Raw genomic sequence first — 24,812 nt, forward strand, 5'->3', positions numbered from 1 at the left:
AAGTGTTACCATCAGGGAAGATTGCACAGATACAGTCAACAAGTTGCTCACGTACTACTCCCAGTGGCATCGCCTCAAAAGAGCTGTTGCATGGATTCTACGTTTCAAAGGCTTGCTGAAAGCTCGCAAAAACGCAGGTCAGAATAAAAAGGAGACAAAATGTGACAAAGGATCTCTCACTGTTGAAAATCTGCAGGAAGCGGAAAATGCAATCATTCAGTTTTGTCAGTCTGTGGAGGAGATGACTGCACTGAAGAAAGGACTTTCAGTAAAAAAGAGCAGCCATCTTTACAAACTCTCCCCTATTCTTCAGAACAACTTGATAAGAGTGGGCAGTAGGTTGTTGAAATCTGCTATGCCATCTGAAGCTAAACATCCAGTTATCCTACCCACGAACCATCATGTGACTCGACTCCTTATCAGGTATGTTCACGAGAACATAGGGCACAGTGGAAGGAATTACACTCTCTCCCGTTTGAGGCAGAAATATTGGATTCCGGCAGTAAATGCCGCCATCAGAAAGGTCATCTCAAAATGTGTGACCTGCAAAAGACTCAGTGGACTGAAAGGTGAACAATTCATGGTGGACTTGCCGGAAGAAAGGGTCACCCCTGATGATCCACCATTCACAAATGTGGGAGTGGACTTCTTTGGCCCATTTCAGATGAAACAGAAAAGAACCACAGTTAAGCGATACGGTGTGATTTTTACCTGTTTAAACATCAGAGCAGTTCACCTAAAACTCACACACAGTCTCAACACTGACTCATGCATTAATGCTATTAGGAGATTCATTGCAAGAAGAGGCACGGTCAAGATCATGAGATCCGACAACGGAACCAATCTGGTTAGAGCCGAGCGTGAACTAAAAGAGGCAATACAAGGTTTAAACCACACTCAGATTCAAAACAATCTTCTGAACAAGGAAATACATTGGATATTCACCTCACCAACAGGATCACACCATGGAGGAATCTGGGAAAGACAGATAAGAACTATCCGTCGCATTCTGAGTGCCCTAGTGCAGCAACAAATACTGGATGAAGAAGGACTCACCACGCTTTTCTGTGAAGTGGAGGCCATCATAAATGACAGGCCTATCACCAAAGTATGAATGACGCTGGAGATTTGGAGCCGCTTACACCTAACCATCTGCTAATAATTTATACAATTTAATTTATAATTTATACTGTTTACTGATCCCCAGTGGGGAAATTACAATTTACATTTTTGTTAGAAATCACTACACACAGGCCTGAAATACACACACACATGCTCAGGACCTATTCATGCACAAATGGAGAGATGTCAGAGTGAGTGGGCTGCCAGTGCTGGACCAGCGCCCTGAGCGGTTGGGGGGTACAGTGCCTTGCTCAAGAGCACCTGGCAGTGCCCAGGAGGTGAACTGGCATCTCTCCAGCTACCAATCCACACTCTGTACTTTGGTCCGTACTGGGACTTGAACCGGCGACCCTCCGGTTTCCAACGCAACTCCCTACGGACAGAGCTACTGCCACCCCTACTACTTAAGTCCAAACCTTACCTACCACCTGGCGTGTTCAATCCAAGTGACTGTTATGGAAAAAGAAGATGGTGCCAAGTACTTGGCCGACTTGTTTTTGGAAGCGATGGACAAAAGAGTACTTACCTGAACTCCAAGAACGACAAAAGTGGGCTGAGAAAAGAAGAAATTTTGTAACAGGAGACATTGTCCTCATCATCGACAACACTGCTCCAAGAGGCTCGTGGATCATGGGACAAGTCATTCAAGTCTTGCCAGATTCAAAAGGGTTTGTACGACAAGTGCAAGTGCGGACAAAAACTAGTAAGCTCTGCAGACCTATCACTAAGCTTGTTCTGCTGGTTGAAGCCCAAAACGAGCTGTAACCCTACCCTCCCCTTTCCCCCCTTTCACTTCACACACAAGCACACTAATACACACTATGGACTGTATACTCATGAGTCAACAAGGCTTAAAGGACTTGAAGATGGACATTGGACATGGACTTAGCTTTATGCTATCACTGTGATGAATTACTGTAAATGCTTTCATGTGTATTGGCTCCGTTTATATTTGTTGTAATAGTAATGTGAAGTTACATAACTATTAGGGGCCGGAATGTTGGAGCCAAAATTATGATTTCATTGTTAATTTTTATTTTGATAAATTGTGCATAAATGCAGCGTCATTCGCGGTAAACTAGACTCGATGTAAACTGATAATTTGTGTTAATTAATCTTGATGCGTGGCATATCGTCACGCCTTTTGACAATCAGCTGATTGATGTAGTGATTGCTTCAGCTGGTGTATAAAAGCCAGGAGCTGTCATTCAGTTAGTGGCCTTTGGTTTGTAGCCATACGGTTTTTTGACCGCTGTTTTCAAGTACTGCACAGAACAGAACGTGATCGAGTTAAAGTTGTTTTTGTTACATCTTTTTATTTTGGCTCTGCGGTCACTGCTTGTACACTGTCTGGTAAGGACAGTTAATTTCTGCTGTGGAAAAGACAAATTCACGTATCACATTGAAGTTTAATGATAAGGAAAAATAAACGTGAAATCAAAAGGAAAACAGTGGAGTTATTGAGTCTTGTTTAAGCGCGTCTACCACGGCGCATTCCGAAGGTCAAAAAGGGAACAAAACGTTGTCAGAAGGTTGCTCCCACATAGTAGTTTCTCCAATGATTCACACACAATCTAAATCGGTCAAAAAAAGGTAACCTGACAACATTTCATGGAATTGGTATCTAATAAATTAATTACAGCAGCAGGGTCTGTAGAAGATCATCTCAAACTGTTTAATTTTGAAAAACTCGGGGTACTTGATGTCATAGCACCTGTTAGGACTAAAATAAGGTCTGGTAAACAGAAAATCAGAAGAAAGAATGCAGGAAGGCAGAACGAAGATGGCGAAAAATGAAAACACAGATTGATCATGAGATCTACAAAGATAAACTCTGTCAGTACAACACTGTGCTACGCAGTACGAGGCAGTCCCACTTTTCTGGAATTATTAATGATAATATTAATAATACACATGTATTATTTGCCACTTAGGTTAACTAATCCCCCCCATGCAGTCTTGCCCTGACTTTGTCTCAATTAAACAATGTAAGGAGTTTGCCCAATTCTTCCAAAATAAAATTGAAAACATAAGATTCAGTATTAGCTCCACTCTGAGCGGAAACATTGACACTTTATCACCCCATACAAAAGTAATGGTCTCTATGTCTGAATGTATTGCTATTAATGACAAAACACTCGCAGAAATCGTGCAGGTTCTTAAGCCATCCCAGTGCTCTCTAGACATCATGCCTGCTAGTTTCTTTAAAAAAGTTTTCAGTGCGTTTGCAATGGATTTGTTGCTTATTGTAAATGGCTTGTTACTCACAGGCAGTTTCCCTGCATCCCTGAAAACTGCAATTATCAGACCCCTTCTGAAAAAGAGAAATCTCGATGCCTCCGTACTTAACTACAGGCCTATCTCGAATCTGATGAAGACAGAGCTGATGACGCTCAACATCCCAAACCACCCAAAAATACAAATAGAAGACACAAACAACAGGCAACAAAATCACAAGCCGACTCAGCAAGGCCCGAAACACCTTACAGAGACTAAACAACGTCTGGAAGTCTGCCCAGTACAGCACCAACACCAAGCTGAGACTTTACCAGAGCTGTGTCTTGTCTACCCTGCTATACGGCTCTGAGTGCTGGCGAACAACTGAAAGCGATCTCCACAAACTGTCGACCTTCCACACCAAAAGCCTACATAAAATAAAGAGAATATTCTGGCCCAACACCATCTCCAATCAACTTCTACTCAGCCAGTGTAAGCATGACAACATGGCTACCATCATTATGAGAAGGCGATGGAAATGGATTGGACATGTAATACGTAGAGAGCAAGAAAACATCACGCAAACTGTCCTTCACTGGACACCAGATGGCAAACGTAAAAGAGGCCGACCCAAGAATACCTGGCGCAGGACGGTGGAGGGAGAGCTGAAGACCCTACACAGACCCATACACCTGGGGCTCTATAAAGACACTGGCCCAAAACGGACAAGAGTGGAAATCCTTTGTTGTTGCCCTACATGCCAACAGGCATAATGGGCAGTAAGTAAGTAAGTATCTCGAATCTGCCCTTCGTAAGCAAAATTATTGAGAAAGTTGCTTTTAATCAAATCAATGAGTTCCTGCAAAAAAATGACATCCTCGATAGCAATCAATCTGGTTTCTGTAAACATCACAGCACAGAAACTGCTCTCATAAAGACTTTAAACGACATTCGCATGAATAATGATGCTGGTAGTTTGACAGTTTGACTGGTGTTATATATCGAGATCTCAATTCACCCTGTTCACGATTTAAATGTATTATGACTTTGATTTAAAAAAAAAAAAAAAAAAACTATTTTGGTAGGACAGCTCTCACAAAGTTCAGGGCTTCACCCTCAGCCAATGACAAAGCGCCTTTTAGTCACGTGTTTCACTCGTCAGTTCAGGGCTTCACCCTCAGCCAATGACAAAGCGCCTTTTAGTCACGTGTTTCACTCGTCAAGCGAGCGCGGTAGTTTGGAAATAAACCAAATGGATTATTGATGAAAACCCAGGTACTAGTGACGAGAATCAGCCTCAGTCTCAAACCGAACTTGTTCCGAAAAAAGGCTCGCATTCGGTGGTGTGGAAGTATTTTGGATTCAAGCAAGACGACGAGGGTCAGTCTGATGTGATTTGCAATCTTGCCCTCGTTGCAGCACCGCAAGGTAACACCACAAATCTTTACCAGCACCTCAAAAGTCACCACAAAGTGCAATATAATGAAGCCGTACAAGGCAAGAGGTCCACAAGACGTTTCAATTAGCCAGTGCGTTAAACTTCTATTTTTGGTAACCTACTTGAATGGCCAGTTGAATGTTAATTCTATAAAAGGCAAGCAGTTAAAGAGCGTGCTAAGAAAATTATGTTTTTGATACGGTACTTAAATTGGCAATTGAGAGTGAAGCTGTAGCTGCAGTATGTTGATTGACATGTTTTTTTTTTTAGTTCAATGTGTTATACGTCACTATTTTTGGTAGCCTACTGTACTTAAATGGACAGTATGTACTTTATTTTCTTTATTCATTGAAGTCTCTATGTTTACAGGCTTGTGGTGATGCACAATGTGCTATAGGTGCCAAAAAAAAAAATCTATGTTTGGTACTGCCAATTTGTTTTGTTTTCATGTGTGCAATAAACAGTGGATGCAACAAAATTTCCTCCAACTAAATGAAGATAAGACTGAAATAATTCTCTTTGGCAATAAAAAAGGAAGACTGGCACTTAGTACTTACCTTGACTCTAGAGGACTAAAAACGAGTACCAAAGTCAAGAATCTTGGCGTAATAATTGATGAAGACCTAAATTTTGGTAATCACATTAAAGCGATAACTAAGTTATCTTTCTGGCATCTCAAAAACATAGCGAGAAGCAGAAATGATGTATCCAAACATGATATAGAAAAGATCATTCACGCTTTTATTACTTGTAGGGTAGACTACTGCAATGCGTTTCTTACTAATGCTCCAAATAAGACCATAAAACAGCTGCAACTCATCCAAAATGCTGCTGCGAGAATACTCACAAACACCAAGAGAGAGCACATTACCCCAATTCTCAAATCCCTGCACTGGCTTCCGGTTAAATTCAGAATCGATTTCAAGGCCTTACTTATTGCCTTCAAGTCTTTCAATGGTCTAGGCCCTAAATATATTGCCGACATGTTTATTGACCATGAGCCTGGTAGGTCTCTCAGATCAGCAGGTACTAGTCAGTTGGTGGTGCCCAGAGTTCTTTCCAAGAGTGGTGAATGGCCTTCAGCCATTATGTTGCCCACTGCTGGAATCAGCTTCCGCTGGATCTAAGGCAAGCACCAACTATAATCATTTTTAAATCTAAGTTAAAGACTGTTCTCTTCTCCAGAGCTTTCAATTAGTCTCGTTTGATGGTATTTTAATTACTTTATTTGTTTTTAAACTGCGTTATGCCTTTATAAAATGTTTCTGTCTTCTCATGTATCTCAATTTAATATTTTTTTGTTGTTGTGTCTGCCTGTAAAGCACTTTGAATGACCTCTGTGTATGAGAAAGTGCTCTATAAATAAATTTGCCTTGCCAAGTCATATCTATTTGTGACCTGGAAAAATGGAGAGAAAAAAAAAATCATCTATAGTTTGGGGTTAATAATCAGAAACTAAACAAAGAAAGCTAAACAGAATCAGTGAGTTTATGAAGTAGACCAGCTGCATGCAACATGCAGACCAATAGTGCCACCAGGTGTCCTCATGCAGAAAAAAAACAAAGGTCCAATTACCCATCTAATTGTTCAAACCGAAGTAAAGAAATCCACAAGTCATCACTATCACTTACAAGACTGAAAAGGGACTGAAAATAATGAGCTATGTTGACTACCAGCATGTACAGATATCATGGACGTTAGCACAGTCACACACAACTCTATCTGTAAAATCTCAGTCCCCCACTGCGATCTCTAAGAAAATGTGTCTCCTATGCAATCCAATTGGTATTTTCATTAGGTGTCTTATTTAATTAATTAAAATTCTGTGTGCAAAAAACAACAAGCTTAAACATAAAATGTGTTCAGGATTTTGCTAAATATTTTTCATCAAGACAGTATAAGTTATATTATGCAGCAGGACTGTATACAAATGAAACACTAACACAAATCTACTTCATTTCAACCGCCTAAATAAGCAATATGATATATTATAGATTGCAGACATAAAGAAATCCCAGGGATAACAAGTTGAAGTGAAAACACACATTAACATAAACTTATTTCCAACATGGTCCAAGATGTTAAATGACAAATCAAATTGTTCCTGGTAAAAAGAAAAGAAAGATGGTCTAAACATAGTCTGATGAAAAACAACTACAGTGTAGAGCATACAGTATGTGAAGCAGAGTTTATCTGACTGTGTGCACTGTTAGGTTAAGGTCTGGTCAGCTATAGAAACAGGCAGGTTTAATGGTCTCCCTGAAGAGCAAGACTTGAGACTTGTTATCTCTGACAAGGAGGTTATGTTTTCGGCTGGGTTTGTTTGTTTGTTTATCTGTCAGTAGGATTACAGAAAAACAAATTTTCATGAAACTTGGTGGAATGGTGTAGCCTGGTCCAAGGAAGAAACCATTACATTTTGGAGTGGATCCGAATCACAGGACTGATACAAATTATTTTTTCAGCGAGGGAGGACATTTGTGCTGCATTCAGTGTTGTAGAAATAACTGGAAAAATAAGAGCTTTCCCTGCTCATAGCTTAATCCCGACAGAAAGCCCCAGTGACTTTCAGCCTGCATGCATGTTTTTTTCAGCCTAACATTGCTGAAACAGAGCAGCTAATATTGGTAGAGAGAGAAACAAGTAAGCGGACTGTAAATGACAGCATAATGCAGTTAAGACTCTCACACTGAGCTGAAATGGAAACACTGATGATGATAATACTCTTCTCATATGATATCAGCATAATATCATAGGGAAAGTCAGTATGTGCAATCTTGTCCAGATGCTCTCAAGATCACAGAGAAAAGATTAATTTGCCAGTTGTCTGTCACACCACAATGTAAGCAGAAATTTCCAAACATCAGAGTAGCCATGGCCAGCAGTGCGCTGTGTGCCCGAGGGAACACACAATGCCACTGCACTGACCACCAGTCTAACTGCCGTGAAACCATAGGCCTATGTGTTGTATCCCACTGATGATACATGGAATTCCTTATGTGACTCCAGTCAGCACCTTCTTGGCAGAGGAAGTGGCTGATGGGAATTGTAGAATTGAACTGAAGACCAACCTTGACTGCCTTGGCCGTCTCCAGGGACTGCTCCGGTGGGATGCCCACCTCCCTCTCCCTCAGAAGCTGCTGTGTGAAGTAGGTGATGTCTCGCCCTGCGATGGGAATGTGCTTTATACAGCTGCCAATGACATAACCTTCAGCCTGAGAGAGGCAAAAGAATAAATAGAGAAACAGACATGAAGAGAAAGAAACAGAGGTTATGTTATATAAGTATCAAGTCTACAGTTGTTATAGCTTGATATTCTTAAGCAGATCGACGTACTGCAAGGACTTCATATCTCCATGCTGTTGTGTTTGGCTCCTTTTTTTGAGCATGTTCAGCAGTGGCTACGGACATGCTGACTCAGTCAGCCAACCTCTAAATGTATTCTGCAAGCACATTTCCTAAAACTGAGTAATTCCTTCTAGCCTCTGAAACACTGTGGTCCACTTTGAAACATCAACACTATCCTGTTATTGAGCTATAGAGACACACACTGTTCTTGCACATGGCTGCCCATAGTGTTTAATAACAGTAAAAAAAAAAGAAGAAATTCAATTAAATGCTGTTCTGAACAAAGCAAAATAAATGACCATGACTTTCTCAGAAATTAAAACAGCAAGGCCACCAAAGGAATATATATTTTTTTTAAAGTCATGTCAACTGTGATATTTTTACATGATGAATATGTATAAATATAAAATATCTGTGAAAATGTACTGAAACTGGTATTTCACCACAATAAATGTCCTTAAAGTTAAAGACTCTACATCCTCCGCCCCACTCCTGAATGGCCAGGGGAGCGTACACATTTATGTTGATTGTTCAAGAACTAGGAAGTGCTGTTGTGTTTGAGAGAGCGAGCAGTTGATGGAGCCGTGTCTTCTGGAGAGCGTGTCTCTCTCGATCTGGAAACTCACCACAGGGATGACGTGGGTTACACCGTCTCCGCTGTCGATGACCGTGCCTGTCAGTGTCCTCTCTCCCACCTGTCTGGACGTCCAGGAGGCTGCCAGAGCAAGCACAGCCTGGCACACACATACGTACAGAGAAATGTCACACTGATAATATCCTAACTGTATGTTCACAGGCTACAAGCATGCTGTAACAAATTCCTGTGTACTACTACTACCACACTGTCATAGTCACATTAGGAAGCAGTACACCTTACTAAAATGTGATCAAATTATGAATTTAAAAACTGACTCTTGAGTGCTTATTAGGATAACAGAATTATACATTAGAAGAGAGATATATTTGAAGGTATGAAGTGTATTATACCCAAACTACATAGATGACCCAGCATATCTCACCTGCACAGCGATGTACAGCCCTGGTACATTGAAGGATTCAAACATGATCTCGGCTGTGTACTCTCGGTTTTCTGGTGTGTTCAGAGGAGGCTCTGTCTGCAGACGGAGAATAAATAGCACACACACACAGCCACAGTACAGTTATTCTGTAGCAAAGCATGGTTAAAAGCAGGTTTTGATTCACCATTATGTATGAGGATGTAACTAGTGTACCAGCGTAACATTAAGTAAGGAGCTTATGTGAGCCCACCACCACAGATAAAAATCTAAATCTAATAATTTGGGCTGCAAATAACGGTTATTTGTGCCAACAAGTTGTAGTTTACTGGCCCTTGGCCCATGAGCCGAAATGTTAATTTCACACTGAGAGAAGAAGGGGGATTTTTGAAAATGTCCATCAAGAGCAGGAATCCATTTTGGACTTGGGGACATTTTTTAAGCCTCTTACCAAGAGGAAGTAGTGGTCCTCAGGCTCAGCCCTCAGGTACTTGAAGATGATCTGCTCCATGAAGCGCTCCATTAGGTCCCAGTCCTCCACAATCCCATGACGGATTGGCCACTGTTGGCACAAAGCTTCAGCTAGTTAGAACCCTGCATTGAGTTATGAAGGCATAAGTAAAGGCAGAATATGCAAAGCACACACACACACTGCAGCACACATACTGTTAAATGAAACACTACTTGCTGCAGTAAACTGAAAAAAAACTAATATTGTAAACTTCCTGTCTATATGGTTTCTCTAGCCACCTATGTTTTTGTGAGATCACTGCACAGTTGACTTCTAAACCCCTGAAGCTGAATATCTGCACTGCAGTCCAACATATAGGTTTGTTCATGCTTATATAACTGCAAAAAATGTTGCACGTGTAGATGCTCTATATGAGCCGCAGCTCTTATTGGAAGTTACCATGCTGACTTTATTTATTCATTTCTGGTGACATAACAGTACTTTCATTATGAAATCTGACAACAGGTCCATCAACATAGGACGGTTTCTTCTCTGTTTGCAGGTTAACCCTGCAACAACAAAACGACTAAAATGCACAGCATGTAAGTTGTCTAATGACATCATGCAGTTGGTATGTAGATGGAGGTAGTTCAGTGAACGATGTCCCGAGCTTATTCAATAATGCTTCCTCGAGAATGGCACTAGTTTGAGACTTTTAAGCTCCTTCCCAGGTGTCACCAATAACAGTCCTACTTTATCTTATATTATGGCTGCATTCATTTTAGGTGTTCCAGGGCCCTAAACTGTGTCCCAAAGCCATGCTAAATACTGACTGTATATAGTATGTACTATATACTAATCTTATAGCATCCTGTTCTTGCAGTTAATATACAAGAAAATCAACATACCTAACCGTTTATACAAACAGACAAACAGGCCACAACTAAGCATATTGACCCTACACGGTCCAGCCATATACTAGGTTTTGACCTAGTCTTGTTCCAGACGTGATTCGCTCCCTCTTTTCCTGTGTATGTTGCATTGTAGGAGCGTAAATTCGTACACAGATGTATGTATACTTTATTTTGTCGCTTTTCAAGAGTGAACACACTGCAAACTCAAAACCAGCTTAAAATTAGTATGTGGTACAGAAGTGGAACACAGTTCTGGTGTTGTGCATGCAGGCTAACTGGCTAACTGGGTCACCTAAAGGGAGCAGAGCCCTCGTTGATGATATTAGCTGCACCTGTGCTTTTCCTGCTATGACGAGTCTACTGTGAGAGGCCTACTGCCTGTACCAAAGAGGAAACTTGAACCACTGTGTGTGCTGCTGTTGTATTATTTTTGTACACCTTTTATAATCTGGAGGCCCAGATAACAGAATAATTGCCAGCAAAGTCATAGAACATGAACTAAATTTTGAGTTATCTTTTACAAAGTCCTATTTTCATAGTCTTATTTTCATCCAATCTTAATATTATTCCATATAGTTGTTAGGGGTGGTACGGTTCATGAAAAAACATCCGAACCGCACGGTTCGCTTGTCTCGGTTCGGAGCGTGTGTGCGTCGCACGGTTCGTCAGTACACTGTTAATGTGCACTAACCACTTACTGCCGTAGTGCCCACTTTCGACACCTATGTTAAAACACTTACTGGAAACGACGAGGAGGATGAGCCTGACGCAACACATGGCAGCTGATTGGACGAACGCGTCACATGGTTCTTGCTGCTCCCGAATTTCAAAACAGACTCTAATGGCGTCTCGTTCTGAATACGATCTCGTATTTTACGAAAATAGTTCACCGAAACGTGTTTCTGACAACATTTTGAGCAAGAAATAGGCCATACAGTTGCTGAATCTGTCTGTTTTTTTGATCGACAAAGGTCAGTTTAAAAGATTTTCGTCCGATTTTTAGAGGTGCCGAGCCGACCGCTCCTCGGGAGTGTGGAGTGCTGCTGCTGCAGGTCACGTCACATGCAGAAATGTCAAGTGGGAGAGATAAGGAAGGCTTCCCGGAGTTGGAGGATGCGCTAGCGTCGTATAATTCTGGTGTGTGGGAACATTTTGGATTTCATGTTACCTATGATGACAGCGGAAATAAAACAATAGATAGAACTGCCACTGTGTGCATGCAACATGCATTCAATATGCTAATTTTAGCTATATATCATATGCTGAAGTATATTTCTGGAGTGTTAAAGATTAAAAGAAAAAATAATAAGAACCGTACAGAACCGAAAACAGTGACCCTAAAACCGTGATACGAACCGAACTGTGGATTTTGTGAACCGTACCACCCCTAATAGTTGTGTATGCAGCAAGTCCAACTCACTTAATAGTTCCTACAAATAAAAAAATGCTAATCAACGTCCTTTAAAAGCCCATATTGTTGGAGAAATACAGGTTGTTATTGGTCATTCCATTAAATATATAGCATGGATGTTTAAAATATTTTAAAGGTAAATTAGTTTACAAATGGATTCACACTGTGATCCTGTGAAAGTCTTCTCCTCCTTATTTGGGTAGAAGAAAAACATTCAGCAAAATGGCACCTTTAACCTGCCCCTTGTTTACGAATCACTAAATGCATTACATGTACGATGAATATATTGATTCTTTGAAGAAACAGAAAACTATCAAACATTGGCTTTGCCAGTGGCTTCCATGTGCTGAGCTGTCAGGGTCATGTACCTTAGTGGAATATGATGGCTTGTCTACTGCTTCATCTCCGATGTAGAAATCCAAGTCATCCACCCCCTTCATCATCCTCCGCTGGGCCTGGTCCCCAACCTTAGCTGACTCTTTGATAGCGATACCTGGCAAGAAAATAAAGAACTCAATAAAGAGCAACAGAGAGGATAAATCCTTTAAAGTTGTGTACATTGTATTCAGTACATTGTGTTAAAAACTAAAACTTCAAAATCAGATGTGGAAGAGACCCTTAGGTTTTAAACCATGACAGGTGTTGCGGGGAGAATCTCAAGCGAACTTCTTGTTAGAGCATATGACAAACATTTTCCTCTTTTCAAAGATGCATCATGGTCATTGTTAGCGTCACTGGCCTGCTTTGCTGGTGTGAGGTAAATTCAATGCCTGGTGAAATACTCACATGATGGAACGATGAACTGTGGCTCTGTGTTCCCTGCATATCCCAGTTTGGTGTAACTGCAAGAGAAAAGCATCACATTTCATTATATAGAGGCTGCATGTTCTAAACAGACCACCTGCTACTCTGCTGGCAGGCACTTCTATGCATGAAAGTTTACTTCAGTAAAGATTATTTTTGGCTGCCATGTCCTATACTATCGTTTTGATCAATGCCATCGCTGTCTTTTGGCGGATTGGGTGGGTGCCAAAAGCAGCAGCAGCTCTGGAGCTAATGCTAATAGGAGGCCATTAAAAAGAGCCATTCATGTAGTATTGGGAAACTGAAGACTATTCATATTTGTCTAGGAGGAAAAAAAAGATCACTTCTGCATAAACTGAACTTCCTTAACCAAACTAGCTATATGATGTAAAGATGTTTCTAAGAATCATTATGATTGGGCCACGACATTACCAACATTTCCACCTCCATGCTCACAACATTCAAGACACCTTCAGTTTTAGCATCAAAGACTTTAGACTTTACAGCCTTCTCCATGTCTCTGCTCTGTACAAATGGTGTTTTGTGGGGCACATGCTAACCAGATGTAGTCCTGACTGGGTTAGGCCCAGACAGGACTCTGATGCTTCCTGCACACAGGGCCCAAGGGACTGATAGAGGACACTGCTGAAGACTGCCAAAGCACTGTGGGCATAATGGGCTACATCCTGGTCATAATAGTGGCTCCTTTGAATTTAACTTTATAAAAGGAAGCAGGAATCAGCAGTCTTTAAAAGAAATGACCTCAGAATGTTATGAAGAAACTCCATGTAGGTTATAACAATTAACAACTGTCCCAACTGTGTCTTTTTGCTTTGGTTATCTGTATAGTAAGTACCAATCTCCTGTACAACTTTTTAGATTCAACATGTAACAAGTTTATGAAAGCTTTTACATTTCCTGTCCTGGACACCAATCAAAGGTTTCTTTTTCCTGGATAAAACTCTTACAGTTACACAGGAAATGGTGCATTTCATTTTAATGTAGGTAACAACTAACATTAGTGTAGAGTAACTACAGAAAGGAAGCAGAAATATGAGATTAAGAAGACACAGCACTCTACAATGAGTGTCTCTTGATTAGTAGAAAAAAAAAGAAGAAAAAAAAAGGGGAAAATTACGAGAGCTGAAAAGATATTCACAACGTAGATTTATGTCCTGTTTTCTTGTGTCAAATAACGTCACCCTCCCACAATGGGAACAGCAATAGAGTATGTTCAAATACAATAGAAAACTGGGAGAAATAGTTGGCAGGTCCACTTTGTGAAGTATTGCTAAAAATAATAGCCTAATGTATTTCAAGTTGTCAATTTCTAAGGTCTAAATTCATACTGCCTTTATCATACTGCCGTAATATAGTCCTGCCTTGTAACATAGGGAACTTCTCCCACTAGTGACTTAGAGTATCTTCTCATGTCTCTGGGTTTGATAGAGTACTGTTTGTAGGAGTTTGGTCATTGCTACTACTTTGCTCATTCATGAAATAAATGCCATCACCACTTTGACATACGGTTTGGACCCACCTCTTAAGTGACTTTGTCACTTTAATCCAAAAAAATCATGGATTGGCATTCAGGGAGAAGAACAGCAGTCTCATGAAAATAACAGCAACATGGGCGGGCAGCAACAGAATGTAGCAGCAGCACTCTGAACACCTTCATACCACAAAGCAGTCCCAGCTTGTCTACCTCAGCCTGCCTGGACAAGCTTGCAATACACCACTTCTCACAGTGGACATCCTCGCACAGGACAGCTGGAGCTGAGCCCAAGAACTGGAGTAAACCACTTTTTGTAAATTATGATACATACGTTAGTATCTTTTTTTGGGAATCTTACACATTGGTATCTTCAGCTCAATGAATCATCTACTTTTTGCTAAAGGATAATCTGTCGTCTAATGTAGGTCTACTTGTAATTTACTTATACCCATGGTGACTGTGGCTCATTAATTATTGCAGCCTTATGTAGTGAAACTTCAACTGTTTGCTTAAAAATTAGTCCACCCAACCCTTTGACTGCACTAAAGCGTGATTTATGCTTCTGTGTTAAATCTACGCCGTGGCTACCTACGTAGATACGTACGTAGATACGTGGAGACACCGACCCTACGTGTCAAGTCACGGCGGTGCACGTTGCTCGGCTGTGGCTTGGTAGCATTGCATTTCCCCCGACTCATTTCCTGGTTCTCCGTCTCCATAAACAACATTAAATCCACAAGAGGGTTAACTTTTCCTGCTAAAGATTTCCCACCGTGGTCAGAAAGAACAGGGGAGACACTTTGTTTCTCTCACTATGTCTCTAGAGTCGGGACTCGTGCCGAAGGTTATCGCTGTCACTCTCTCACTCTCTCTTCCACACACAAGTATAAACTTCAGGCCACTTACGTAGGCTACAGCGAAAGCTCTGTGTGGAGCCTCTGCACAACCATACACACTTAGGCTGCAACACCTGAGATTTTTTTTTATAATTTGGAAGCTTTAATGTGACAGTGCAATGCTAGTTTTGCACAAAAGACAACCTAACCGACACTTTACCCAAATCTGGATGAGGTTCTTTCATTGCAGGATCAGGTAGTCTATTCTAATAATAGCAACCAGGCTGCTTAGAAGGTTGATATGTAAAAGGAAGTGGAGTTGTCACTGTTTGGACTCAAAGACAGCTGTTGAACTCCCTCAGCACTTTACAACATCTGCCCATAGCTGCTACTCTCCAGCTTAGCTGCAAAGCTATGTCAGAGTTTCCATTTAAAACAACTAATCATGAACCAAATCTCAACCTAAACTGCACTCAGCCTAATGACCAAGTGCTATTTCTGCAAATAAAAAGTCCTGTAGTCACTGATGCTGGAACATGCGTTATGATTGTAAGGCTTGGCCAGAAAGTAGAAGCCATCTGCTTGATAAGTAGAAACTAGCGCTGGCCAACCTAATTCTCAGCTGCACTTTTTTTTTCTCAGTTTAAGAGCTGTCCCAGTGCAGATCACAAGCAGCAGTATGGTTAGCTGCCTTAGGGAAGGAGGGGGATGAGTGGAGAGGTATGCAATGTGAGTAGTAACGAGTTCAAGCCTCAACAAGCAAGCAATGCTGCACACCACTTTTAGCTCCCAAAAGTAATTTAGCATATCTAGCCTATCTTGCTAAGTAGTTTTTTTGGGATAATCTGCATGTCTGCATTGGTTATAAGACATTTATCTCCTTCAAAATGAGAATCACTCATAGAAAAGAATACATACAATGACTGTGTCGGTTCATGTATTTACAGTAATATAATGATGATGACTCAAGAATGTCTTCCATTATTTAAACCATTTAAATAGAAAAAGCAATCAGGTGAAATTCTACCTTATTCCAGAAGCAGGGAAGGAGGTTTACACACCGATCCATACAAACACTGCTGCAGAAGGAGCTAAGAGAATATCTAGCCCTGTATTATTTTGTCTGCCCCTTAAAACATTTGCTGCTAAAGCAGACTCTTATTAGGTCAATACAATTGAGACAATTTTTTTAGGATAATAATCAGTAGCCTGGCAAAGAAGAGAAATTAGAGAAGTTAATCAAAAAAGCATGACTGGGATGCCGAGAAACGACCATATATGGACTAAAAAGCGTGAATGAGGAAGTGTAGGCTGAATAGGAAGTAGTATTGCGCCTGCTCAAATCCAGACTAACGAGCAAAAAGATTTCTGAATTGCACTAACGTTAGCTAATGGCACGGATATCTTCACGAGACACATCAATGTGGAAAATCTAGCAAATTAACACAGAACGTTAGACTAAGATACTGGCATTAAGGCCTGCCAGCTCCAAATGAATGAAACCAGCTGTGAGGGAAGCCTTCCTCAGTCAGGTTTATGGCTTGCAACAGCATACACTGGTTGGGTTTTTGCATTCCATTAGACAGGAAGAAAACATAACGTTACCCTAGTGATGAATCCATGCAAATGAAGACACTAGCTAATAAGCAAGAAAATGAGCATGGCAAATATACTGACTATGCACGGCAGCTCAAATGACCAGACTGAGTTTTTCTCGGAATAAAACCGGTAAAGAGTAATTATATGTCACGGTTAGCTGTTGGTTAGCATATTATCTCACTGGCTAGCTGTCTGCATAATACACAGAGACAGACACATATACACACACACCCAGTTGCTGCTGCTGCTGCTGCTGCTGCTGACACTGACAGTCCCTAACCATACTCAGCCTCTCGATGACACCCGAGCCCCCTGTTTGCACGGCGGTTCGGTTTGAACAGCTTACCCTGTGCCGCAGTCGACAACACACGCCGGTAATCGTCCAGCCATCTCTCCCCGAGTCTCTGTTGTTTACAAACGGTTAAATTTGACTGACAGCAGGCTGTGTCGGCAGTCGGCTGGAGGATATGGCAAGCCGTCCACAGGCGGAACCCCTGAGCCCGCACAGTGCCGTTTCCACTTCCGCACTCGGCGACTGGCAGGCAAGATGGCGGAGGCTGTGTGGAGCGTTCTCTTAATACATCCATGGTGTGGAGCAAGCGAGCCAACGCAGGCAGGGCTTTGCAGCTGTCAATCATCGTCAAAGGCATCAGTTTACTGCGTTCTCTTAATACAGCCTTGGTCTATATTTTACATGAACTAACGTTAGGATGTAGTATTTATGATGAAATATTTCTATGATTATAATCTTGTATATTAATACGTACGAGTATATGTATGAACTATATGAAGGTATTTTCTTCCTAATTTATGTTTTTAGAATGTTCTCGTGTGTTTGCTAAAATTATATCTACATTTTGTGGTTTATTTATTTAAATGGACACTCAAAAACAGTGTTATTATTGTTAGAATAATAATAATCCATCATGTACTATAAAAATATTTTTCAAATTCATATAACATAATTATAAAAAAAAATACCTGCTATAGCCCAGCATATGCTAAGAGCAGTATAATAATGGTAAATATTAATAGTAAAAACAAATAATATAAATATTGATTATATTTATATTAATAAACTATACATATCGCTATATTACTCCAGATCAGTTGGTGGCAGTAATCGCGTACGTAAATTTACATCCGGCGTAAAGCAAAACTAAAGAAGAAGATATTATCTTAGGAGTGGGACGTTATCATCATCAACCATGGTAAGAGACTACTGGTGTAAATATAGCTTGTATTATAATAGATAACGAAAGTTTTCTCCACAGACTATGACACACTTTCGAGGTCAGATACGGGGCCCACACTGGGGCCCTACAATGGACAACATGCTGATAGATTTCTGGCGCAAACATGACTGCCTTTTTAATTCCTCGGTCGATTCTTACTATGACAAGGATTTGAAGACCAAGCTATGGACCGAGTTCGCGTTGTCCATCGGAAAGCCTGGTAAGGAAGATGAATGGCGAGACAGAAATACAGTGTATGTGGCATTCATGTAGTTCTGCATAGAAAACCTGAAGCAATACGCAAGCACAGGGGGAGTAACGTTAGCAGAGGTATGAACCCAGCTAAACTTTACTAAATTTTTGTATTTATGGAATTGGCGAACATGATGTTAAATAACTTTTACAGTCAAGGTTCAACATTAGCACCATCTACCAGCCAAATGCTGGTAAAATTTGAACGCCATTTTGCTTGTGAACGAAAAAGTTAATTTTGAACCCTGTTTACAGTGTAATATACACTATGGTTTATCCTTACTTCTTCATTACTACTATACTGCTGTTCAGTTACTATTCCGCATATTTTACTCATATTTTCACGCATATTTTCACCTTGCAGTATCTGATGTCGAGAGAAGATCCAGGTCGCTCCGGACTCAGTACGGGAGGGTGCTATGGCATCCGGAGAGGGTCAGCACTTTCCAGCAAAAGATGCTTAGAGAGAAACTTGATTTCTTGAGGCCTTACATAGTTCGCAGGCGAGGCGATTCATATCTGGTAAGATGAAAACGAATGCAGAAAAAAAACCTGCAGATGCTTCCCTGCAGATCTTGATGGCACATTTTTACGTTTCTGCGTATACTCTTTTTGCAGGACGAGAAGTTTGATGATCGGGATGACGATGACGAGGAGTTGGAGACTGAAGGAAGCATTGACCACGAGATGGGAAGCTCATTTGGTAGCCCACTGGATGCTGATGTGACGGGGCAAGATCTAGATGATGAACCCCACCCGGCCTCCAGCCTGAACCCTGCTCCACTGCACTTTCCAAACCCGCCGCCTCAAGTTACAGATGTCATGTCTCTGAGCTGTCCCCACCGCCACAACGACGAGGGTTCTACTGATCAGCCTGCCCAAATAGCTGCACCAAACATATCCAAACACAACATATTAAACCAGTTTGCAGAGGTTATGTTGGCCGACATGCGTCAGATTAAAGACCCTATGGTGCTAATGAGACTTCGCCGAGATATCACCGACCTGGTGTTCAAAGCAGTGGAGGAGGACGTGCAGAGACAATGCAATCGAGTCCCGCCCATGACTAAACCGGGGGAGAGAGTGCAGTTCCACAGCTGCTCCACGCCCCAACAGGCATCCTCACAAACAAACTACTCTTGGAGGCAGAGGTTTCTGAAGAGAAGGAACAAGGGTTTTGAGATTGGAAGGAGGATACAGAGATGGGAGGAGATGAAACATGTGAGGCGAATGTCCAGGAGTCAGTTGGTGCAGCCCGGCATCCAGCAAGGCCCAGCGCTGGAGGGGATGGGTGAAAACAGCTCTCCGGTTATTATTCAAGCTTCTGAGATCAAAAGAGAGACAGAGCCTGGGAACATGGTTAAGATTGAAGAGGAGACACTTTTATCTGCTTGACATTTTTGATACAGGGTTGCCACTGTTTTCCCTGATTACAGACATCTCAGTCAGTAAGACTTGGAACATTTAAATCAGTCATTCAACAGTAAATGATAACAGTATCAAACAGATACTGACAAGTATTGGTCTTGTAAATGATTCACCAGACAGAAGTCCTGACATTGTAACGTATTAGCACTTAGTAGAACTATCTAGAGAATTTCGATCCATGTTGAAAAGACAATGGGAATAGGATAAATAGGTATCGGAAGACTTAGGACACTACAATACCAAGGACAGCATATAACAGAAATCAAAGCAGAGAGACTTTTATGCTTTTTCAAACACAAGATGTCTAGTTTCTAATGGATTACGCCTTTCAAAACAATTCAGACTAATTGATAGTTGGTCTGTAGTATATAACATTGTTTTTTAACATGGGAGTAAGTTTTAAGCCCAAAACGTGTTACGGATCATTCTAAGCTGTAAGCACAAGGCAATGGATGCTGTATGACCCAACTCAAATAGATGACGCTTGATGCATTTCTTTGATGTTCTGCTCCTATAAAAAAAGAAAATATTTGTTTTCACTTTGTGTGTGTGTGTGTGTGTGTGTGTGTGTGTGTGTGTGTGTGTGTGTGTGTGTGTGTTTTTTGATTCTCAAAGTGAGGTCTGGGAACCCCCAAGGTTCCTTGGCACTCTGCCAGGGGTTCCGTGATTTGTTTTAATTTTTTAGATTCATTCAAGTTATGGTTATTTCATTTTTTTACAAAAAGCTTCATAGTTCAACAAAAAATATTAAAATGTTTAAATCTAAAATAGTTAATGGATGACTTTCTGATCTAACAAATCTATAACTCTCAGAATCCGTAAATATATTTAATACATGTCCAATAGCGTTCTATTTCATTTTTCTTGTGTTGTTCTTTCACATAATATAAGACTATAATAGTGTAAAAAAAAAAAAAAAAAAAAAAAGTCAAATTATTCCAAGGGATAAACAGTACATGAGGGGGTCCCTGGTCTCTATCCTTTAAGGAGTCCTTGGCTGAATAAAAATGGACAACCTCTGCTGTAGACAATGTGTTTTCTTCTTTCAATGGTGTCTGTAAGTTACAATGACTGTACATCCAGTCTATGGTCTGTAAACTGTACAGGGGAGGAAAATATTAACAGTTCCAACTATTGACAGCAGATGGTAGTGTTAATTGATTCTCTCTGAGTTTCTGTTGCACCAATATGGATTGTTTGATTCCTGCTTAATTTTGATTTAAGGATCAGCAGAACCATACCAAGACTAGAGACTGACATTTCTAGAAGTATATGTCATTTCCCTGTCTCCCAGAGTTTAAATTACATGAATACTGTCCATGTGACTAAATTCACATTTTAATTTAGACCAGCTAATTCTGTTCAAGTAAAATTCAGCGGTTCAGTTAACAAACTATTTAACAATTATTCATGATAAATATTTAAGATTACTGGTGCAAATCAAATTATGTTGTAAGTTAAAACAGAAAAAAATTAAAAATTTATGGTTGTAGCTACGGTTTTGAGCGTTTCAACCATAAACAGTATATAAGAGGGTTTCAACCCATCGTTTGAAAAAAACATTTGTTTTAAATGTATGCTATCGTTTTTTCGTTTACTGATGGCCAAAAGTATTTCCTCGAGAAATATGCCTGTTCCACCCATAGACTGTATATAAGAAGGTTCCACCCGAGAACAACCATACAGCGAGGTCCTTTGTATTTTCACTCAGGCAATGCAGACGGGTACCCCGAAGGGTCCTGAAAACCACACATACACACGTGTGCCGTTCACCGTTGCCATGGCGGACCTACAGATGAAGCTTCTCCGCAAGAAAATTCAGAAAAGAAATGATAAGAACAAAGAGCGCAAACTACTTAAGACCCAGAAAGATGACGAAGAGACCGGTATGTGCTGTAAATAGAACATCTTGTTGTTGCTTGATTTCTTTGTTTCTGAAGCAGCGACGAACTTGCTAACCTAGCTAGCTACGTTAGCTCCTCACGGCATGATTTTTAAACCAGGAACTCGTCATATTTAAATATTGATATGTTATACTGTTGCATTTCACTGACGGACATAACGATAGCTGTCTTTAATTTATGACATTAGATTACTGTTTGTGTATGTCACCATAATCTGTCACAGGTTATTGTGACGTAACCTTATAAGATTCGCAAAAATGTAGCCAGCTAACGTTAGCATGTAACACAAGTTCGCCTTTAAGATGTTACATACAGCAGAATGCTGAAATGGTTACCTCCAAACTGACGTTTTAAAATCGCAAGCGTAATCATGAAGTACATCATAACAGCTAACAGTTATTTCACCAAGATGATTGGGTAAATGTGTATGTTTTGTTGCTGTGTGTCTGATGTGTTTGACAGTGAACTCCAACGGACCGGAAGAGGAATGTTCTGAGGAAGCAGCGACTCCTAAGACCGACAGCGAGCCCAAGAAGAAACAGAAGATGCAGATTGAAGGGACCACAACAGAGGAAACCCCACTGAAGAAGACAAAGAAGAAAAGGAAGCTTGCTGACACTGTTGAATCACCAGGTAACAGTAAGAGGAGTTTGCCAACCTGAAATTGACAAACTGCGTTTTTTTTGTGATAGCTGACATGTCATAACCCTGTATTCTAGTTGGGAAGAAGACCAAAACAGTGAAAGAAGCAGACAAAGAAGAAGAAGAAGAAGAGGAGGAGGGAGCAGCATTAGCAGACGGAGAACAGGCTACTGGCAAAACAGAGGAAGCTACAGATGAAGAAGAGGAGGACAAAACCGGAGATGATGACGAGGAGGAGGAAGATCAACCCGAATTACCATCTGGCTTAACAGGTATTGAAGAAATACATATGTGCTTACTGTAGACCTGGCTGGAGCAGGTTCACTACTTGTTTGGCTGTCCATTAGCTGAGTCCAGAAGATGATAAGCACATTTAGCATCAGGACAAGCTCTATAGTAAGGAAAAAAAGCCATATTTAGTAACATTGTCTAAGTCTTAATTGAATGCTGTCATGATAAATGGAAAGACTACGTGGTTAAATAAATGGCGATAGTAAATGTATGACCTTTTAAGAGCGCTGTTCAACATTTATCATTTAAATATTATCTGTTCACCAAAAGAGTCAGTTTAATAAACCACAAACAACTGTGAATGACAATAACAATTATAAAAAAGGCCCTGGACACCCAGACAGGTATTTTCGATTACTCTGGCTGATCAGACCTCCTTCAAGGACTGCGTTGGTGTGTTTAGAGTGATTGATTGATTCTGAGACATCTTCCTGGGCCTTCCTTTAGCTTTGTTGCACTTGTTAGTGCACGACAAATGACACCTTTTATCATTCTTTTTGGAAGATGAAATTCCCATTAAAGCTCCGGCCCTCCTTCAACCTGAGTAGAGTTCTATTCAGCCAGAATAACAGGAATCACCTGTGTGGGTATTCAAGTGCTCATACAGGGCTCCAGACTAACTTTTTGCCTTGGTTGCACTGGTGCACCTAACTTTTTTTATTTAGTTACACCAGCACAAAATTTAGGTGCACCCAAATTTTTCCTCACGTCACCGTTAACGCTGAATGGGGATACACGATATATAGCTCTGTATTTTTTTACCAAGTGGGCTAAATGTTCAGTTTTAAGTCAAAGCCACTTTTCACAAGCTCTTTTATTAAAACAGATTGTGATTAAAATAAAATGCAAAGACAGGGTTTCCTTTACCAGTTTGAGCTGCAACACATTCAGAAAGTTATCTGAAATAAATAGCTTATTATTAAAAAATAGATATATCTTTGAGAAAGCTCCTTCACTTGTTTTCAACAACAATAACAGACTGATTTAAAAGAGAGAGAGAGGACACCCGGATAGCTCAGTTGGTATATATAGAGGTTTGACTCCGACCTGCAGCCCTCTCCTGCATGTCATTCCCCCCTCTCACTCTCCCCTTTCATGTCTTCAGCTTTCTTATCAAAATAAAGGCCGAAATCTTAAAACAGAGGGAGAGGGAAGTGCGATGGACTGAAGCATATGCTACTCACAGAGTGATGGCTGACTGGGTCCAGCACGGGTCGAATGCGCTTTGGCAGGTCAGCGGCGTTACACGTCTTGTATAAGCTATGAAATGTCTATCGTCACTGCGCTGCATTTTTATGAACTATGATATTCTGGCCATGGGTCACATCTCTCGCCCAGGTCGAGCAGGCTCCATCTCACGCTATTACTCAACCAATAGCTGGGGCTGCACGGAGAGAGATCCAAACACAGGCACGGCTTTACAGAAGGAATGGGTCACGTAACGCAACATTAAACCATATCGATATAAACGACATTGCTTCGTTCGTGGAGAGGCAGCGGATGCGAAGACGTTAGGTGCACTGGTGCGACCGAGGAAAAATCTTAGTCGCACCCTTACAAATTTTGGTCGCATGTGCAACCAAAATGGCCGCACTCTAGAGCCCTGTCATATATGCTTTTTCCCTTTCCTTCATTGTGTTATATATCTTTTTTTGTGCATGTAATAGGTTTACAAAGTGAAAAAGCCCAAAGTCCACCCCAAAGAGACTTACCATCTCCAACAGAAAACACTGTTCACAAACCGCTCTATTGTAGTCCAGCCTTTACTTCAGAGATAAACGTGCGTCACTTTGTAACACACGTTATAATGCTCGCCTAGCTGCTAGCATGGCATCCATGGCTCCCTCATACTCTGCTTCTGACTGGCTAGTAGTCCTTACCTAGGTACTGCGCATATGCGACTCCCAACAAAGATGGAACAGAAGTGAGATGCCTCACTCTGTAGCTAAAACAGAAAGCTCAACACACAGGGTGAAAAGAGGAGCTGCAGTACAACAAAAATGTTTTTTTTTTAAAAAAAAATTTTTTATATAAATTAAACCTATTCTGATATAACCTCTAAATACAATTATGAACCTGAAAAAGAGCATAATATGAGCACTTTAATAAATCCCCCCCCCGGCAATATGGGGCAATAGAGTTAATCACACAGCATCTAATCAAATAGGTAAGTAATTGATTCACAACCTAATGTCTAGTCATTTTCAACTCTGTCAAACTGTATAAAATAGGCAGCAGAATAATATATTCTGGCTTTACCGTACATCTACGGCAAGAGGGATGCTCATGCATTGGTTAACCAGATATGGTTGTTTGTAATTTCTTTATCTAACATTAAAACATTATACCCTCCAGTCTACATACGCATACATTCGCCTGATGTGGAAGACAAAATCAAGCTGGGTTGCC

General features: G+C 40.8%; 3 protein-coding genes and 1 long non-coding RNA gene across 6 annotated transcripts in view; 3 read left to right on the plus strand and 1 right to left on the minus strand.

Annotated features, from left to right (window-relative positions):
* Positions 1-17,237, minus strand: part of LOC116035670 (actin-related protein 3-like) — a 30,794-nt gene extending 13,557 nt beyond the window's left edge. The window contains exons 1-7 of the mRNA XM_031278893.2: positions 16,998-17,237; positions 12,704-12,759; positions 12,286-12,410; positions 9,593-9,703; positions 9,145-9,240; positions 8,752-8,859; positions 7,849-7,992 (exon numbers count right to left, since the gene is read on the minus strand). Coding sequence (XP_031134753.1) covers positions 7,849-7,992; positions 8,752-8,859; positions 9,145-9,240; positions 9,593-9,703; positions 12,286-12,410; positions 12,704-12,759; positions 16,998-17,041 — 684 coding nt within the window. The 5' untranslated portion in view covers positions 17,042-17,237. The remainder of the gene's footprint in view (positions 1-7,848; positions 7,993-8,751; positions 8,860-9,144; positions 9,241-9,592; positions 9,704-12,285; positions 12,411-12,703; positions 12,760-16,997) is intronic.
* Positions 17,238-17,794: 557 nt separating this feature from the next.
* On the plus strand, positions 17,795-20,134 carry LOC116035671. Of its 2 annotated transcripts, none has more exons than XM_031278895.2 (3): positions 17,795-18,106; positions 18,503-18,661; positions 18,755-20,133. In XM_031278895.2, exons 1-3 carry the CDS (start codon positions 17,929-17,931, stop codon positions 19,531-19,533), a joined length of 1,116 nt encoding a protein of 371 aa, XP_031134755.1. In that variant the 5' UTR covers positions 17,795-17,928; the 3' UTR covers positions 19,534-20,133. The 2 variants fall into 2 exon arrangements, with proteins under 2 accessions (XP_031134755.1, XP_035860227.1); XM_036004334.1 differs by lacking the exon at positions 17,795-18,106 and adding an exon at positions 18,111-18,216 and having other exon boundaries at positions 18,755-20,134.
* A 29-nt stretch (positions 20,135-20,163) lies between these two features.
* On the plus strand, positions 20,164-20,592 carry LOC116035853. The gene is made up of 2 exons (XR_004101467.1): positions 20,164-20,466; positions 20,520-20,592. It is a non-coding gene; the product is annotated as an uncharacterized LOC116035853 (long non-coding RNA).
* A 665-nt stretch (positions 20,593-21,257) lies between these two features.
* Positions 21,258-24,812, plus strand: part of ddx18 (DEAD (Asp-Glu-Ala-Asp) box polypeptide 18) — a 16,005-nt gene continuing 12,450 nt past the window's right edge. The window contains exons 1-3 of one of the 2 annotated variants that reach the window (XM_031278654.2): positions 21,258-21,452; positions 21,933-22,109; positions 22,190-22,384. In XM_031278654.2, the coding sequence (XP_031134514.1) occupies positions 21,281-21,452; positions 21,933-22,109; positions 22,190-22,384 (544 nt within the window). In that variant the 5' untranslated portion in view covers positions 21,258-21,280. The remainder of the gene's footprint in view (positions 21,453-21,932; positions 22,110-22,189; positions 22,385-24,812) is intronic. The other variant, XM_031278655.2, reaches the window with a different exon arrangement.

Source organism: Sander lucioperca, chromosome 8 (assembly GCF_008315115.2).
Source record: "Sander lucioperca isolate FBNREF2018 chromosome 8, SLUC_FBN_1.2, whole genome shotgun sequence".
Classification (NCBI taxonomy): domain Eukaryota; kingdom Metazoa; phylum Chordata; class Actinopteri; order Perciformes; family Percidae; genus Sander; species Sander lucioperca.